At 38.5% G+C, this 19101-nt stretch overlaps 1 protein-coding gene across 1 annotated transcript; it reads left to right on the top strand.

Moving 5' to 3' along the window:
* The first annotated feature begins 4081 nt into the window (after positions 1-4081).
* p2ry4 (pyrimidinergic receptor P2Y4) lies at positions 4082-13208 on the top strand. The gene is made up of 2 exons (XM_041797155.1): positions 4082-4317; positions 6311-13208. The coding sequence occupies exon 2, from the start codon at positions 6348-6350 to the stop codon at positions 7437-7439; it is 1092 nt and encodes a 363-aa protein (XP_041653089.1). The 5' UTR covers positions 4082-4317; positions 6311-6347; the 3' UTR covers positions 7440-13208.
* Positions 13209-19101: the final 5893 nt, after the last annotated feature.

Raw genomic sequence — 19101 nt, 5'->3', positions numbered from 1 at the left:
TTTTTTTTAAATGACAAATGAAATCCAAACTGTTCTTTAACTTTTGCACATCTGTTTTGACCATGAAAAAGAACATTATGTATTTTGATTTTCTAATGTCTATTTCCAAACGTTCTATTCGGTTACCATAAGAGACAGTGACTGTTTAGGATCTCAGCTAAATTTGTCCTCAAAAGTGAACAAGAATATTTCTGTGTGACTGACAACCTCTAACAACCTTTAACACCTTGTCCTAAATAAGACAACTACCACCTTTGTGCTTTCAGGTTTCCTAAAATGATGTCAATGAACAAACATGACAGAGTTGTATTTATCGTCTCAGTTAAATAATAGACCACAGCAGAAAGAGATTAGACGAGCGTGACTCCAGTCCTAAAATAACTCTAAATCTCCACTGTAACCGTCAGCGTTGTTGCTGGTAGCGCTCAGTTGGGGTTGTTACTTATTAAAGCATGACCAAACACATCTCTCTTATTGTCTGGCAGCAGGGACAGTAGGTCAGTGACCACTGAGTCACTGTTGCTCACACTGGAGTGAAATCGCCTGCTGGGAGTTTTTGGCAAAGTAAAGCTTAGGAAGGAAGGAAAAAGGTGGAAAGTATTCAGTGTTTTTCCTGTGATACTCTTGAGTTTAACTGAATGTGGGCTCTAAAACAATGTTTTGGGCAGCTACATTTTTAAGGGACTGATTAATGAGATTTTTTGAACATTTTTATACATTGCAAAGTGTTTTCTGTGAAATCGAGGCATGCTTTACAACAAAAGAGTGTACTTTTAATAACCATTAGAGTGATATGGTTTCCCACTGTGCAAAAAGATATGCAGGTATTCTAAAGTTAAAGTCCCAAAACATAAAAAAGTGTTTCGTTCATGCACTGAAGATTTTGCATTTAAAAATTACAAACTCTGTCAATTGGCTTTTTGACAAGATTGTGTTTTCTATAGGTTAAACATACAGGTAGAGTAATGATAAGCAAAAGTGAAACTGAGTAAAACCAAGTTTAATTACCGATATTAATTTTATTAATAACTTTAACTCTGTTTTTATGAGATCATTTCCCACACATGAAGTGTATGAAAACCAGCTCTGATCTTTGAGCAGGCTTCTGATGAAGAGCATGCTTTGTCGCTGGCCCACTCACATTCCAGACATCTGAACCACTGAAACCCACAAAGACATGCACAAACACAAAGACACACAACTGGGTTGAGGGGGTCTGGACTTCCCATTTTTTAAGGGATGTCCTCTACAGTTAGATGAAAATGCTGGATTAAACTGTGAAAAAATATATCTCAAAAATGCTTCTAAGTAGGGCTGAACAATTTGCAAAAATAATATTGCAATTTTTCTGCCCAATATTGCGATTGTGATTTAATACGTGATTATTATCAGGGTCATCATCTTATGTAGGCTATTTTTTTTAACAAAACAAGCAATAAAATAATTCTATATTATAACCTACATTCAGTCAGGAACACTCTTGTCATACATTTAACCATTTTATTGCAAAACAGATAAACAGTTTCACTTGGCGCATGCTTTGACTTTCCAGGAAGTGCATAGCTAGAAGCCCCCATGGATAGATGCATTAATGACAAAGGGTACTGAAAACAATATAACTATTTCAGAAGCATCCGTAGTAGCATGAATCCCAATAAGAGGGTGCAACAAGCTTTATACTATAAAGGAGGAGGCTGGGGTGGAGGAGGTGGAGCTTGGCCAGCAGCAGCAGCAGCATAGTGCATCAGCATTAATGAAGCAGGGATATGTGAGAAGTACGTTGTTTTCAAATGGACCCCTGTGTTGCAAGAAAGCTGATTGTAGCTGGGGGTATGACTTCCTTGAACTAATGCTAAGCAACATTAATATTAGATAGAATGAACTAGAGCAGAATGCTTAAAAATACCTAATTGCAATTATTTTTGCTCATATTGCAAATTTGTTATCAATTGCTTTATTGAAGGTGATTTTCATTTTCATGTCACTCTTAAAAAAACAAAAAAAGGAGGATTTTTGTAAACCATTCTAAAAAATATTGACACTTGAATTTTTGCATAATATGCATTAAATCTCTGCTGCAAAAAATGCATGTATTATACTAACATTTTGACACATTTTAAATCAAAGAAATATTGCAACTTCTGTGGTTTGTAAATTGCAGCAGGCCATATTGCGATTGACACCTATTTGCAATTAACTGCCCAGCCCTACTTCTAAACCCTACAATAACAAAACATCACTGCCAATTTTTAAAGTTTGACTGAGCAGAAAAGATGACTTTCCCCTGTGCAGTCCTACTATACAAAAAAGGACTTCACAAAGAGATACTCTCTGTCTATAAATGGTTCAATTTTATTTATTGTCCGTACCCCATTGGTGTGCATCCACCAAGTGGTCTGCTTTGGTTCAGTACCGTTTGACACACTTTGGTATGGTAAACCCTGATCTTGCTTGAGTTTCTTGAGAAAAGAAGAGGAACAGATTATAGTAAACAGGGGGTGACCTTGGAGAACATCCGGCATTTACTACTCTTTCAGATAAAGTTCAAAATGCAGCAGTAGAGCGGTTGTTCTCTAAACTGAGGTCAATCAAGACTCAGCTCAGGATCAGATTTGGGAAAGGCATGCTATACAAATCGGTTATTCTGGTGTCTTTTCCAACATATGGCATCAGAACTACTGCTTACTGTACCAAACTGAACCGAACCAGACCGTTTGGTGAGGACCCAGCTTAGAAAAACAGTTCTTCAAAACAACTGTGTTCATAAACTTGGGTTTATATGAGTTTGTTCGGTTTTCAGTAACTTATTAAGTGACAGCCTCATCTCACCTCAGTTTATAATCCATCTCTGATCACTGCATGTGTCATCCTACCTGCTTTTATTCCTTTATGATCAGACTTTATAATTCCTCACCTCATCATGAGAATCTTGCAGAAAAGACCTGAGATGTCAAAGATTACTGAGGCGATCAGTTATCCTTTTGCAGCTCTTGGGAGTAAATACATTTTATAACCCTGCTGTACAGCTGTGCAAATATTAACTACATTTCTTTATGGCTGCACTTACAGTAAATGTCATCATAGGACTATAAGACACACGCTGGACTGATTCTTTAGAGGTATTTACAACTTTTATCAAAATTAAAGAGAAGAAATAAAACAATAGTGATCAAATGTGTGTGTATGGTGAAAGTTTTGACAGGAAATTACTATCTTATATTAAAACAAACTGAACAGGGGTAAGGGTGCTGCTTCTTTGGGTTGGGTGTCAGTGTGTAAGTAACATTTTGATGCTGTGGTCAAGACATTGATTAGTCATTATTTTGGGGGAATTTAAAGCCATGGGTGAAAAAGACATTAAAACGGACTAGTGAAAACACAGAATATTTAAATTACTACAGACATTTCAGTATAGGGGAACATTTGTCTTTTAGAAAATTCTTTATAAAGAGGAATGCTCTTCTTTAAGGCGCTAAATAAAAAAATTGGCTTAAACTGGCTATAGCTTATGGAAGCCCATTTCTGCCAAATAGAAAAGAAAAAATGTGAAAGTAAATCCTAAGTCATAATTATGAGAAAAAATATTAGATAAAAATTCATCATTTTGACTTTGTATGTTATAATTTCAACTTTTTATCTAATAATTTTAACTTTTTATCTCAAAATCTTGACTTTTTATCTCATAGTTTCACCTTTTATTTTATAATTATGACTTTTTATCCCATAATTTCATCTTTTTATCTCATAATTATGACTTACTCTCATAATTTTGACTTTTTATCTTGTAATTTTAACATTTCAGCTCATGATTTCTGCTTTTTATCTGACAATTTCGACTGTGTATCTCATTATCATGGCTTTTTATCTCATAATTTTGACTTTTTATCTTATAATTATGACTTAGGATTCTTTTTTTTAATTGTCTTACTTCCACATTTTTCTTTCACTGTGACACACTTAGAAACGCAAGTAATTGAAAGTAGCTTCCACTGAAGGTTTTTTTTAGGGGCGGCAGTTTTGCACACTCATCACCTTGACTTCCCATTTCAGCACTATAGTGAAGAACCCTATAGCCTGCTCTCATGTCTCTGAGCTCAGTGCTGTTTACTCTGTGTGCAGCAGCGGTTCCTTCCATCATGGACTCCGACAAGACCTGAACCAGAAGCTTTAATGCGTTTCTAATGTGAGCCAGGAGAGAGCAAGGAGACCAGCGAACAAGGAGAGAAGAAGATACCGAAGTTTTAGCGGGCTGTAAAGTTTACCTTGTGACTTCAGACGACTTTTCTTTGGCGACGCCAGCGCTTTCCAAGCATTGGGGTGAGTTTCGATAGCTGGGTTCTTGTTTTATAGTGGAAAAGGGAAATGTCGACCCACTCTTCTGTCGTGTTACACGTGCAGAATCACATGGAGAAGACCTAAACACTGAACACAATGGTTGAAGAGTTATTTTTTATCGAAACAGCCAGCCTACAGTTAGAAAGAGTAACAAGTGCTCTTACTCCAGAATGTTACTTCACGTGAGTTCATTTTCTGGGTGCTCGTGCTTCAGTAGACGTTATTAGTGACACCGTGTACCTCCACGTTCACGTTTGAAACATGTTAAGTTTTCTAATAGCAGCATTTACTGAGAGCTAGTTAGTTAGGCTGTAACATTTTACCACGCAGTAATAAAGCAGTAAAATTTCTCCAGCTGAACAACTACAATATTGACATGTTCTTATATGACAGTCACATTTTTTATATGCATATGTTTTTATCTTTTCAAGGAGGCATTTTCTGAAAACAATCTAAGCTGTTTGCATGGAAGCCCATTTCTGCCACTTAGAAATAATATGAGTTTGGCAATTAAATACAAAATCTTAATTTGAAAGAATGAGATAAGTCAAAATAATTAGATAAAAGTCATAATTAAGAGATTAAAGAGTAAAAATTATGAATAAGATGTAAAAAAAAACACGAGATAAAAGTCGAGAGTATGCAATAAAAAGTCAAATTATGAGACAAAAAAGTTGAATTTATGGGGATTAAAACGTCAAATTGATATATAACAAGTTGAACTTGTGAGAAAACTAGTCAAATTATGCAAAAAAAGTTGAACTTCCAAATGTATGAGATAAAAAGTCATATGATGAGGTTGAACAGTTTATTGTTTAGTGGGTGGAAAAAAATCGTGGGGGAAAAAATGAAAATTATGAGTTAAAAAGTTGAAATTATGGGAAAAATGTCAGATCAGTACAACTTTCTAACGCTAATGAGATAATAGTTACAGTTATGAGGTAAAAGTCAAATTTATGAGATAAAAAGTCAAATATGACATAAAATCTAGAAGTTATGAAATAAAAAGTTGAATTTGTGTGATTAAAAAGTCAAAATTATTAGGTAAAATGTTAAAGTCATGAGAAAAGTAGAAATTACAAGATAAAAAGTTGTTATCACAAGATGGTTACTTCAATTAAAAGATAAAAGGTTAAACTTATAAGATAAAAAGTTGAATTTATGTGATAAAAAGTTAGATTATGAGATTAAAAATCCAAATCATGAGTTAAAAGGTCAAATTCGTGAGGAAAAAAGTGGAAATTATGAGATTAGTCAAAAGTAGGAAGTGGTAACTACAGTTATGAGATAAAACTGAAGTTAGTGAGAAGTTAAAGGGATTTATCTCATAATTCTGATTCTCATAGTTTCAACCTTTCATCTAATAACTTTGACTTACTGTCACATATTTCCTATTCTTTAATCTCAAAGTTACGATCTGCTTTTTCGTAATTTTGATTTAGATTTATTTTTAGAGTTGTCTTCCATATTTTTCCTTTTTTAAGTTGCAAAATGGGCCTCCATATGTTGGTAATTTTTTCTGATATAGCAGTAAAAATTTGGCAATTCTAATTTTTACTTTGGTTTGTAATTAGAATTTGTTTTACACTTCTGTTTGCCCCTGTGAGTTTTTTATGATAACTACACACTCCCACACATTAGTAAATACGTAACCCCTCATTTATAATGCTTTATTATCTTATTTATGTGCATTAGTAAAGCTTTAGTAATTAGTTGTCTCATCATCAGCATAAGAATGATTAACGATTAGCTGTAGAAGCAAAGATGTTGATGTTCCCTTGTGTAGCTTGTGTTACTGCCGTTACAAGTGAGTGTTTTTGTTTTTTTTTTTTGCTTTTTTTTTTCTTCTAAAATATAAAAATAGTGTAAGCACCAGTTTATAAGTTCATTCACAAGTGAAAGCCTAAAGAAAGCAGCATAATGTTGAATGTTTTTATCTGGTGAACTATAGATTTTTTCTCTTCTCTTTCTATAGTTTGATCATCTGCTGGCTTCACTGAGAAGTTACCACTATGGACCTGGTCCTCAGCAGCCCTGGCACACCCAACCAGTCGGCGTTCATCGCCATCTTTAACTCCAGCTGCCGCTTTGATGAAGAGTTCAAATACATCCTGCTGCCGGTGTCCTACAGTCTGGTATTTGTGGTCGGCTTCGTGCTCAATGCTGCCGCTCTGTGGCTCTTCATGAAGATGCGTCCATGGAACCCGAGCACTGTGTTCATGTTCCACCTCGCTCTCTCTGACTTCCTGTATGTCCTGTCCCTGCCAACCCTCATCTACTATTACGCCAACCGCAGCCACTGGCCCTTCGGCGTGGCTCTTTGCAAAGCAGTGCGCTTCCTCTTCTATGCCAACCTTTACTGCAGCATCCTCTTCCTCACCTGTATCAGCGTGCACCGCTACCTGGGCATCTGCCACCCCATCAAGGCGCTGACCTTAGTCAAGTCCCGCCACGCCCACCTAGTGTGCGGGATGGTGTGGGTGGTGGTGAGCATCTGCCTGGTGCCGAACCTCATCTTTGTCACCACGTCAAGGCGGGACAACGACACTCTGTGCCACGACACGACCAGCCAGGACTCGTTTGAGGAGTATGTGGACTACAGCTCTGTTGTCATGGTGCTCCTGTTTGGCGTTCCTTTCGTGGTCATCATGGTGTGTTACTGCTTAATGGCCCGGACCCTGTGCCAACCCAGACATGGCTTATCTCCAGGCCAACGGGGCCACGCCTCACGCCAGAAATCCATCAAGCTCATCATCGTCGTATTGGTGGTGTTCGCTGTGAGCTTTGTCCCGTTTCACATCACAAGGACTCTCTACTACACCGCCCGCGTGTTAGATCTCAACTGTGAATTCCTAAACATCGTAAACTTTACATACAAGATCACCAGACCGCTGGCGAGCATCAACAGCTGCATTGATCCAATTCTTTATTTCCTGGCTGGGGATCACTACAGATCCAAAATGTTGTATGTTCTGACTGGAAAGAGGCAGACGACAAGCAGTCAAATACCAGAACAGGCACCAACACAACCAAACAATAATGACAACATCGCTCTGGTGTATAAAAACACAGCCACTAAAGAAACAGGAGAGATCCAGAGATAGGGGGAATAGTAATACACATGAATGGACTAAATCTACCCTGGTTAAGCTATAAAAAGTAATGCAGGAGGAAGAAACACTTGTTAATTTCCTTTTTTTTGCACTGAGACATTTATACTGTAACATTTACTTACAGTGTATGATTGTACCCTGTTAAATCTGTAATTTTGGCCTGTAAGAGCCCCATGTTTTGATTGCCTGCACTCTCTTGACGTTCAAAAGATGTAACTAGGAGGGATTTAATCAAAGAGTCCCTAGTGTCTCTCTATGGTGCGTCTACAGTAGAGGAGTATCCTGCTTTGTTTTGGAAACAGCAGCTGGGTCACTGATGGCCACGGCGGCCCTGAAGTTTGCTTTGAAAAACTAAGTTTGTGTGTGTGAACAAGGAGATAGCACAAGCACTGATGTAAAATTCATATATGACCAAAGACGTCAATTTGTCTGGCTGTTGTTTTAGGAATTAAGCAATCCTTCCTGTTTGATCAATATTGTCTGTATGTTACCAAGAAACCAAAGATTCTGATTCCAGCTGTTTTTGTCCTTCAGTTTTGCAGCTGTCTCTCTCTCTCGCTCCTCTATGAAGCAATAACAGAGAGAGTGGTCTGTGCGAGCGATATCATTTCATATCACCCACACTTCATTAGAAGGATAAGGGATTTTCCTTTTCATTCCTTTACCTTTGGGATTGAAGGCTTTTTTTCTACCAGCAATCTAGGCTTTTATACTTTAACACAATGTGAAAGCAGTGTTGGAAAGTTTAACCTCATGCCCCCACCCTTGTTTATAATGTTGTTGTGTTAACCTTTGATAGAGCCGATTTTTTTTCTTTTTACTGCTCTGGGTTGTAATTTTCTCATGATACAAAGTCAGTGCTTCATTTTTATGGACAATTTTTTTTTTAACAGCTTGATTTGTATTATACTGCGTGACTCTGGGAGCTAGTGCCTTTTGCTTAATGCTACAATTGGGGGCGTGTCTGTTTGTCTGTATTGATTTGTATGCCACACTGTTGCTCCAGTTTTCCTCAGTACCTCTCTGAAGACTTTTTGGGTGTAGTGGTTCAAAACTGGTGCCATGAAACAACCATAAATATGTACAGATTTTCTATAAAATCCCAAAATGTGCACCAAGTCATCATTCGGGAACTTCTGCTGCGTTCCATTTATGTCACATGGCCATGGGTCATGTGATGCTTGGTGAAAAAAAAAAAAAAATGTGTGCACTTAAACTTTGAAAATAAGTCAAACGGTGCAGCTTTAATGCTCCCCTCTTTAGTCTTGACAGAGACTCTGGGGGCCAGAATTTCAAATAAACAAAACTTAATATTTTGGTCTGATTAACATATTACTGTATTAGTATTTGTATTTGCTTTCAAAATGCAGGAAATTTTTGGGCATTACCAGTGAGATCTATCCCTATTATCTATAATGCAACAGGCCACGAGGAGACACTGAGACTACCCCTTTTCACTATTTCATTCAGCCATTTCTGCATTTTTGGCCACTCTTCACCCATTGTTTAAATCATTTTTGCCCCTTTTAAACCAACCTTTTCCACTTTTTCCCGAACTTTTCCACTATTTAACCCCTTTTTGCAACTTACCTGCCAATTATTTCCATGTGCCACTCTTTAATCCCTTTTAACTACATTGAAGGGTATTTTTTCTATATTTTTGCCACTCTTAACCCATTTTCCTGCATGTTTTATCCCTTTATGCCAATCTTTTATCACTTTTATCCCATTGTTGATACCTTTACCCATTTTTGGCATGTTTTAACCTCTTTTCACCACTTTTCCTGGCAGTTTTTTGTCTCTTTGTGCCACTCCACAACCCATTTTATCGCTTATCAACCAATTTTGCCACTCTCTGACCCCTTTTCCTCACTTGATCACCACCATTCTTGCAACATTTTATTTTTCATTGTCTTACCCATTAAAAAAAATGTAGTAATAATGGCTGACAATTGAATTTTTGTAAAAACAGATTAAATGTTAATTCATTTTCAAACTTCAATATTAATTATTTTCTGGGGTAGATTTAACAGCTGCAGACATTTAAAGCCAAAACATACTCATAAAACCACAACGTCTTTTTCTCCTTTTCTGAAATGAATGATCTTCTGGACAGGAAGCTTTCAGGGGCCTGATATGTCCATCGGACCGCCAGTTGCCTTATGGTGTTGTTGGCCTATCATCACAAATATGCACTGATGCTGAGACGCTGAGCCATTATGCAGTTATTTGGAGAAAATACAGTCCTTTTCATGCAAACTACTCTTTCTCATTAAGCATCTAATGATGTATATTGTCACCGGGATACTATTTCACCTCTGTTTGACTTTGAAATAAATTATGTGTGAATAAGGTTGGTAAATATTATTTTGACATTGCTATTACTAAGCCATAACATGGATTTAGATCAGTCCAACTCCCAGCTGATCTTTTATCGGCGTGTGGCTCTGTTACACGTGACAAGGATGCGGCCGTTTTCTTGGGTTTCTTTTATTCAGTGAGGAAACTTGATCAGGGTGGTGTTTAAGTGAACATATCCATATTGCATTCAATTAAACACACTGTCTGTTTTTCTTAATATTTAACATTGATTGTCAGAATCTGTGCAGGATGTGAGCTGGATTTAACTCACCTGCTGCGGATGCGGATCAGAGTGGACAGCACATGCTGAGGGAGCAGGCAGCAGTGGTTGGAAATTGGGCTGGAGTAGGATTGACAAAAGAGTCCAACACAGGCCTCTTGTCATATGCAATTGTACATAAAACCAGTTTAAAATCCCCTGTCATTACAACCTAACTTCCTCTTTACATGTATTAATGTAGAATACACATGTAAACCATGTATTAAGTGAAACTGAAACTACTCTACCTAATGCAACCTGAATACAGTAGCTGTGGGACAGATGATTCTTGGGAAGTGAAAACAGAGAAACCAGGTTATAGGTCATGATAGACTAACAATAACCTAAAGCAGAACAGTGACATGTAACAATTCTGAGAAATGATTCAACCAGTAGTTCACATCTGGCCCAGCCTCAGTTCCCACCACCACCTCTTTAATGAGAAAATGTGGCTCAAGTTCCCAAAAATGTTCAACCAATTAAATTTATTCAGCGAAAATGGTTTCATGCTGCACGGTTGATGAAGCAAAATAGGGAAAAGCAACCATGTTTAAAAAGTTTAAAAGGAGATGTGTGTTTACATAATATTTTACTGTTTTTTGCAGTGGTAATACAATTTTATTTCCTAAGACTGGACGCTGGGTAAAATGTAAATAAAAACAATGCAATGATTTGCAAACCTCATAGACCCATATTTTAATCACAACGGAACATAAACAGCATATCAGATGCAGAAATTGAGACATTTTACAGTTTCATGAAAAATATTAGCTCATTTTAAGTTTAATGGCAGCAACACATCTTAAAAAAGTAGGGACGAGGCTATGCTATAAACATCTGGAAAGTGAGGAGACCAGTTGCTGGATATTTGGGAGAGGAGTTTTGTCCCATTCTTGTCTGATGTAGGATTATTGCTGCTCTACATTCCTGGCTCTTCTTAAAGATATGAAAAATCTTGTTTAATGACGTGCCGAATGTTTTCTGTTGGTGAGTTCAGTACCCAGATTCTCCTACTGTGAAGCCATGCTGTTGTGATGGATGCTGTATGTGGTTTAGCATTGTCTTGCTAAATAGTCAAGGTCTTTGTTGTCTGGATGAGAGCAGATGTTGCTCTTATCTACTTTTCAGCATTGATAATGCCTTTCTAGATGTGCAAGCTGCCCTTGCCATACCATCAGAGATGCAGGCTTTTGAACTGTGCACTGATTACAGGCTGGATGGTACCTTTCATTTAGTCTGCAAGAAACAGCTTACATGATTTCCAAAAAAGAATCTCAAGATTTGGATTAATCTAACCACAGAACATTTATCCATTTTGCCTCAGTCCATTTTCAATGAGCTTTGGCCCTGAGAAGACAGTTGTGTTTCTGGATTGTGTTCACATATGGCTTCTTCTTTGCATGATACATCTGTGGATGGCACAGCACAGTGTATATGGACAATGATTTCTGGAAGTGTTCCTGAGCCTATGCGGTGATTTTCAGTAGAGAACTATGTATGTTTTTATTGCAGAGCAGCCTGAGGGCATGAGCATCCAATAACCTTCAGCCAAATTCATTATTATGTAGTTGTCTCAGCCTATAGTCTTAAGGCCAATGGTGATGGTGAAATTTACTCTTCTTTGTGTTGTTGATTTCATTAATGATCCTTATTCCTTAAAACGGCAGAAGTCCCGTGACGATGAGCAAATACCAAAGGCGTTTTTAGGTGAACTACATATGCAAGATTTCCTTATGTCTCTGTTTATAATGCAGGGCCAATCTGGTGCTTTAAAAATGTGGAGAATGAACTAAGAGCAAACCCATTTGCAAAAAAAAGGAGCAATGACTTTCCTGTATACTTGTCAAAAAAAGTCCATAATATAGATGGCTGTCAAAACTGAAGATCCGAGGCACTCTGATGTAAATAAAAATCCTTTATTAAACAGGGATTTACATCCCTGGACTTTTTTTGACAACTATACAGGCAAGTCATTGCTCCACTTTTTTGCAAACGATTTTCTCGTCCATTTCCTGAAGAGCACCTGATTCTCATGACACAGCGTTGGATACTTTGACCCCATGTCGCACTCACCCACCCCCCTTTATTCTAAGAGCAAACCCACTTTTCCGTGCACCACTACACTACTAGTTAGCACTGTTACCTCACAGAAAGAAGGCTCCTGGTTTGTTACATGTTCTCTCCATGCATGCGTGGGTTCTCTATGGGCACTCCAGCTTTCTCCCACAGACCAAAGATAAGCCTAATAGGTTAATTGGTGTCTGTGAATTGACTGTTGATGTTAATGTGAGTGTGCCTGGTTGTTTGTCTCTGCTGACTGCTGAACAGTCCAGAGTGTACCCCACCTCTTGCCCAATGAGAACTGGGATCAGATCCAGCATCCTGCGACCCTGAACAGGATAAAGGTTGTGAAAAACTGATGGATGGATTACTAGATCTTGGAAAAAGAACCCTGAAATTTACTGTGTGTCATGGCAAGATGGGGTAAATGAATTTTATGGATGCCTAGGGCCTCCATACATTATAGAATTTTTGCCACCATGGCATGCACATGTTTGTGACCCACTGAAAACAGCTCCTTGGCCCACTTGTGGGTCTCAAACCGGCAGCTGAGTAGCACGGATTTATGCTACAACAATGCCACAATGATAAACAGATATATATTTACTCTGGTGTCAACCTCATGGTTAGCAAGTCACTTTAGGTAAGAAAAACTTGCAGTATTTTTACACAATTTGAAACCGTCACTTGTGCATTTTGAATTTGTGTCTTTCAGTGCTTTGCATAGCTGCTTTGCAGCATATTGCATGTATGGAGGAAATATACAAAGATTAAACTAGATATTTTAATGGCATTGCCTTCATTGAAAAGATTGCATATGCATCATTTTGCGACTTTTCTAACAGCCCTCTACCTACAATTTGAGCAGGTTTGTCCATATCGCACAAGATGTGACTGTCAGTTGAACGCAAGTAGGATAAAAGGGATTTCATTTAACACTTTCTAAAATAAAATATTGCTTAAAAATATTACTCTGGAATGCCTTTTATGAAATAAGATGTCATTTTCTGTGCTGTGAGCCATTGTCATGTTTATGATTTATCTTGATGGATGAAAGTTTTATCAACAGGTAAATAAACACCTTCCTACACCTGTACCTTCATCTCAGAATTAAAATTGTGAGCATGGCTTGAAAAAAATCTGCTATTGAATCACTACATCTGATATCAGATTAATGAATGCATCAAGGTTCACTGCCTGAAAGAGCATGACAGCATGTTGTGAATGTAGCTCCGTCATTCCGGAGCATGAGCGCCCCCTTGTGGCCTATTTTTGACAGGAAGTCGTCTGCAGTCCAGCAGCAGGTTTGGAGGGAGAAGCTTTTCAGCCTAAGGCCTGAAAATGTAAGAGATACAACTTAATGTTGACGTATTAGGAAAAACGAATGTAAATTTTTATAAACTCTATCCTTACAGGAAGCTTTTTGAATGTGGTGCCTCTTTAATGCCTCACAGCTTAACAGAGGAGGAAACAGAAAAATCAGAAAGCTCTTTCAACACTTTGAAGTTTAGAGAACAGCCTGATGAAGATGAAGATCCTGATGAAGGCGTCGGCCTCCTAAAGTTGTTCTCCACTACATGTGTTGTTGGAGCTTTCTATTTCCTTTAAGACTTTTTTCATCCTCCACGCACCATGAAAGTTGCTGAGGCTGTGCCTGAAAAACCTACTTTAGCTTAACGAAGGAGAGCAGAGAAGCCCCAGAAACACGGTAAACGCTTACATTTGTATGTGCTGTTAAAAAATCTCCTAAGTTATATGACTTTAAATTTCCACATGTCTTGTTAAGATGAAAAATTAAACACGTAGCCTCTTAGTTGGCTCTAAGGCAAGACATATACCTGGGCTGTACCTACCCTTCTTTTTTGTAGCAAACCTTTATTTAAACGATACTCTCGGAAGATTGAAGAGCTTTTTCAGTCAAATGAAGTATCTTATTTCATGTGATTTAGATTTTAGATTTAGTCTGTCTGTAAATAATAGTGGACAGACCTATTTTAATATGCTGTGACTTTATAGTGCTTGTCAGAATTAGTTCTCTTTATAAGGGAAGTAAATGCTGTATGCCCTGATAAGAGCTTATGGATTTCAAGAATGATCCGTTCTTTATTGGTGACTCTTCCTGCTCTGCATATGAAAATCAGTCTGCCTTGAAATCTCACCGAACATTGAAAAGAGCAGGACCTATTTAGGTTGACTGGAAGATACCTTACTAAAGTACATGAACAGAAAATAGAGTCAAAAGCATATTTTAATTATTTCTCGTGTTTTTTTTTAGACCCAAGGCCTTCGTGTTGGCTGCATGACACAGATTATTAACCATTCTGCAGATGAAGAGTAGTGACCAGCAAGCTGAAAAGATGCAGATTTACTGAGGACGTCGATTTTGCAGCTGTTAGGCTTCAGGATTGTACTGCCCTAAGAGAGAAGGTATTGCTATTTAGAAATAAAGATACATAAATGAATAGATAAGGCATGACTCATGCTTACAGGATACAGCCTGTTAGTACGTTGAAATTGTCCGTTTAAAAAAGAATTATATGACAGACTATCAGAAAAGTCGGTTTCCTTGATATAAGCTAATCTTTGTCAAATAGCCGTTATGAAATTTTAGGTTTACAGCTTAATTTGTCACATTAACGGAGATGAGTTGTGTTTTTGTTTACTTTATGTCATTTTTAAATTCAAGGTTGCAATATAATGACATAGTAATGTAAGGGGAAATTTCTTTTTCGATATTTCTGGCAAAAGTCCCACTCCGTGCCTGTAAGACTGCACCACGGGCATATTCAGCTTTTCAGAAAATGCTTCTTAATGGTAAATAAACAGAGCCATTTGTCCAAACCTGAGGGGGGAAATCATGTAAATGTACGACTGCATATTCATGTCTGCAAAATAAAAACGGGGTAGATTTAGCATTCATTTTGTGTCGTTTAATCAGCGAGTTGTCACTTTTAAATGACGCATTTCAAATTATTTACGTATCCACTGGCCCTCAATTTATCGAAATAATTAACAATGTTTTAAAGAAATGAAAACATAGTAAGTAGAATGATCTTTACATGAAAAACAATCACTCGCTTAACAAGCTTTAATTGAGCTGTAATTCCTATGCGAATTATCAATTTTAAGAAAAAAGGAGGATTTAAAGTGTTGTTTAGTGTTATTTTTATAGCCTATCATTAAAAGAGAAAAAATCTCTAAATAAATTTTTTTGATAAATTATCCTGTGTCAAACCCTCTCCAGTGTTGCTGACCTTGTTCTTAGTTGTCTGGTTTATTTGGACCTGTCTGCTACTTGATCATTCAGCTAGACTTGATAAGTAGGATTTCTTCCATTTCTAATCGACCATCCTACAGAAAGACATCATGTCTGAGAAGAAAAAAAAACACTTGATGTCCTCCTGCTCTGAGGATGAGTCTGGGCTCAAGGACACTTTATGGACAGTGGAACAATCAGTGATCAGATTCAAGACATCTAGAGGAGAGAAACATTTTTAATCTTCTTTTATTCTCATAGAAATATAGAAAATAACCTCGCTCAGGGGCACATTTCAGACGTCTTGGAGGAGTCTATTCAGCTCAAAGCATTCAGCATTAGATTTAACAAAGTGATGCTGTATAACACTACTGACTTTTCTTCTTTTTAAAGCTTCTTTAAGCAAACATAGTGAATCTAAAATGGCTTAATATTTGCACAATATTGCAATTCAGTAATGAGGCTTTTTGAAATATGAAATATCACATATTAAGAGTTTAACAGCTGTTTATGTTTGACTTTTAACCTTTTTGAAACTATTTAAGTTGTTTAATTTAAAAAATAAATGCAGTTTAAAGAAACATTTTGCCTATCAGGGTCAAAGAAGTTTTAATTCAAAACTCCATAATGAGTAATGAAAAGTACAGTGTAGAAATATAGAAGATTTACCTTTAATTAAAAGCTAATATTCCTGTTAGTGTGTGTCAATTGTGAGATACACCCACGCCTAGGCCTAAAGTGATGCATTTGTCGAGCCTTGAACATTTTTTTCTGTGTTTTTCTCTTGTTTGGCAAATTATAAGGCAGAGAGAGAGACGAGGGATCTCAAGGACGGCGTGGACTTCAATTTAATCGAAGAGGCTGAGAGTGGAGTGGAAGAGTGACACACGGAGGAGAGAAGTTCATTATTCTGCTGAAAAGGAAACCAATGGCTTTCACTGTCGTCATGGCAACCGGCCTTTCTTTTGCCGTCAGACTTATGATAAGGTACTTCACAGCTTTAAGCACAATTATCGCAAGGTAAAAAAGGGGAAATATTGCTTTCCGATGCTAATAGATGTTAGATATTGATTGGCATGGAGGTTCATATAAAAGTGTGCCCCAATGGTTTCACCCGCCTGACTCTCTGGGACCTTTTATTGAAATGTGATGGAGATGATGCTGGATATAGGCTTGTTTTTACAGCATAGTCTCTGGCATCTCTTGCATCGTTACATTTATATCAGGAAAAACTCTTTACTTGTGTGAGCAAGAGATGAAGGTAAATAGTGCCGTAAAAAAAGTGGCAAAAAAAAAACAAGATTCATTTCTTTTTGTAGTGAGGAAAAAAATGAATGAATGAGTATTTTTCCAGTGCCTTTTGTTGCAAAAAGTCTCATAACATAAATACTAAACAGCGTCTGCTTCCTGTCATTAGCATGCCATTTTGTTGTCAAGTGACCCTGCTCGCACTTAGCACAATGGCAGGTTGGCCTTGGCAGCAGCGAGGTCAGCGCCAAGCACAAGTCCAGGCTATGGGGGGTGTTTGGTACGGCGGTGGCGGCCTGCTTGGTTGGGGAGAGGATGGAGGATTAGCATAGTGGAAAGCATGAGAGCTTGTGTTAGGAGGGGGGGTAGGATGTTGGGTGTGTAGGTGGGGGGGCAAATTGTTTTAACCCCTATTACAGCAACCGCACGGCGCTCGTCTTATCTGGGCGGCTGCAGCCACTCATTAATATTCCGTACATATGGCAGCGCTTTCTGTATCATTGTCTATTAATGGGAGGGATAATCGCTCATTCAATTATCAGGCAGTCAGCAAAAGACCAACGGCGCCTGTACACCCCCCCCGGTTCACACAGTGGCACGGCCCAAAACAGAGGTGTGCCAGCGAGAAGGTGAGAGCGATAGCGGGGATTACAACATATTAGCTGCTTTAATAAATCACGAGGCGGAGAGAATGTGAAGCAAATAAGGGATCTGTTGGCGAACACGAAACATGCCTGAACTTTAGAGCAACAAAGCAGAACGGGGGGCTTCTGAGAAAGTCGCACATCCAAGATCCTTGCTGCTTTTTAATGCTGACCTTTGTGTTTGATAGCCGAGTGATGGACTCTGACATCTTGCAGACTGAAGCTTGACCCTGGTGTCTGCAGGGCGAAAGATCTGTGAAGTGATCAAATACCGCCTCCATCCCTGTTGATCTGTGCTTTGTGGCCCCCAGGACCCTGCGCTGTCCCCCTGCTGCAGGGGCCGTGGCCTGGATGTGAGGGGGTTACTGATAATAGTGTGGCCTCTGGCTGTTTTGACCCGAAGAGACCTTGTTGAGTCAACACAAGCACACCGAAAGAGAGCCAGGAGGAGAGAGAGGGAGGAAGAGTTGGAGGAAGGTTGTTAAGTTATCCAGAGTTTCTTCAGGAGCTGGAGCAGGAGTGGAGTGCAGAGCTGTTGCAGGGAGAGGAGGGAGGGAGAGAGGGGGTGTGAACAAGATAGGAGGTGAAATGTTAACAAAATCTTATAAAATCCGTAGTTTGATAAATTTTCGCATCCTGAATGAACCGGAGGCGGCTGTGGCTGTGGTGGAGGGGGCCTTTGTTGGAGGTCCCATTTTCTCTGGCGGAGCAGCACGCTCACAGGGTCAGCGAAGTTACGAAAGTAATTAAAGCTCGGTGATTCACTGCCTGCTGCAGAGAAAAGAAAGCAAGCTGTCATTCTGATTTAGAAAAATAAATTACAATTTTAATAATGGGGGAGGATGGGGGTGCGAGAACGTCTCGAGCCTCGGTTGGTTTGGGGAGGGGAGGGGGGGGCATGTTGGGTGGGAGGAGGGGTCGAGGGGGTTGCTGGCTGCCTACTTATCAATAGTTGCAATTTTTTTTTTTTGAAACCGCATCGGTAGTACATTGCGCGAGCACAAGTGCCCTTAAAAAAAGAAAACCCTGGAACATTAACATACTGATTTCATGCGCATGGCAAAGGGCCTGAGCCAATATCAGAGAGGACTCAGCACTCCTTTTGTCTGCAGGGACTCTGGTCCCCTCTGATATGAAAATTCAATTATTTTATAACTAGATCTGGCGCTGCGTTTTGACAGTCGACAGTAGCGCCTTGCCAGCTGCATCAGTGTGGGGGACCAGAGGCTCCTGATAGCGAGAGGGAGGCCCTTTCAGACATTGACATGTTTTTGGGGGACAAGATTGCCTAAATGTGTTGCATTTAAGGACTGAAAGTTAATCTAATGCACCACCATTATCTCACTCAGGTAATTCCAATACCATCCTCAATCTATGTTTACACTCCTGCACGCAGCCGCATACTCGCATAGCCATTCATTCACGGGCACTTTGAATCTGATTCCCAGGCTTTCTGCATCCAAACAGGTAATGTATTTATTTATTTCTCAGCCGGCCTGGAAACTATATAAAAACAACTTGTTTTCTAAGAGACATCAGCAGTTTCTGGGTAGTAATTCAGTAAGAAAACACACAAGAAAACACCCAATACAATGCTAAAAAATCTTTTTAAAAAACAGTTTCCCAACTTCCTTTTATGTGTTTGCATCACTCAGAATAAATAATTTTCCTCTACAGGATTAACATTCAGAGTTATGTACACTGCACGTCTTAAATACGGACACTTTTACTCAAATTTTGCTCAAATATCTTTGAATGGAAAGCGAAAACATACCACTTTCTGTATGTTTAGGGCCCTTAGATTGTGTTGAAGAATTTAATTCA

The sequence above is a fragment of the Cheilinus undulatus genome, linkage group 10 (assembly GCF_018320785.1).
Source record: "Cheilinus undulatus linkage group 10, ASM1832078v1, whole genome shotgun sequence".
Lineage (NCBI taxonomy): Eukaryota > Metazoa > Chordata > Actinopteri > Labriformes > Labridae > Cheilinus > Cheilinus undulatus.
Note: the sequence above shows the minus strand (reverse complement) of the source record. Positions and strands in the feature narration are given on the sequence as shown.

What these genes read in the sequence shown, in the direction of transcription:
- p2ry4 (XM_041797155.1), top strand. Translation starts at nt 6,348, where the DNA reads ATGGACCTGGTCCTCAGCAGCCCTGGCACACCCAACCAGTCGGCGTTC.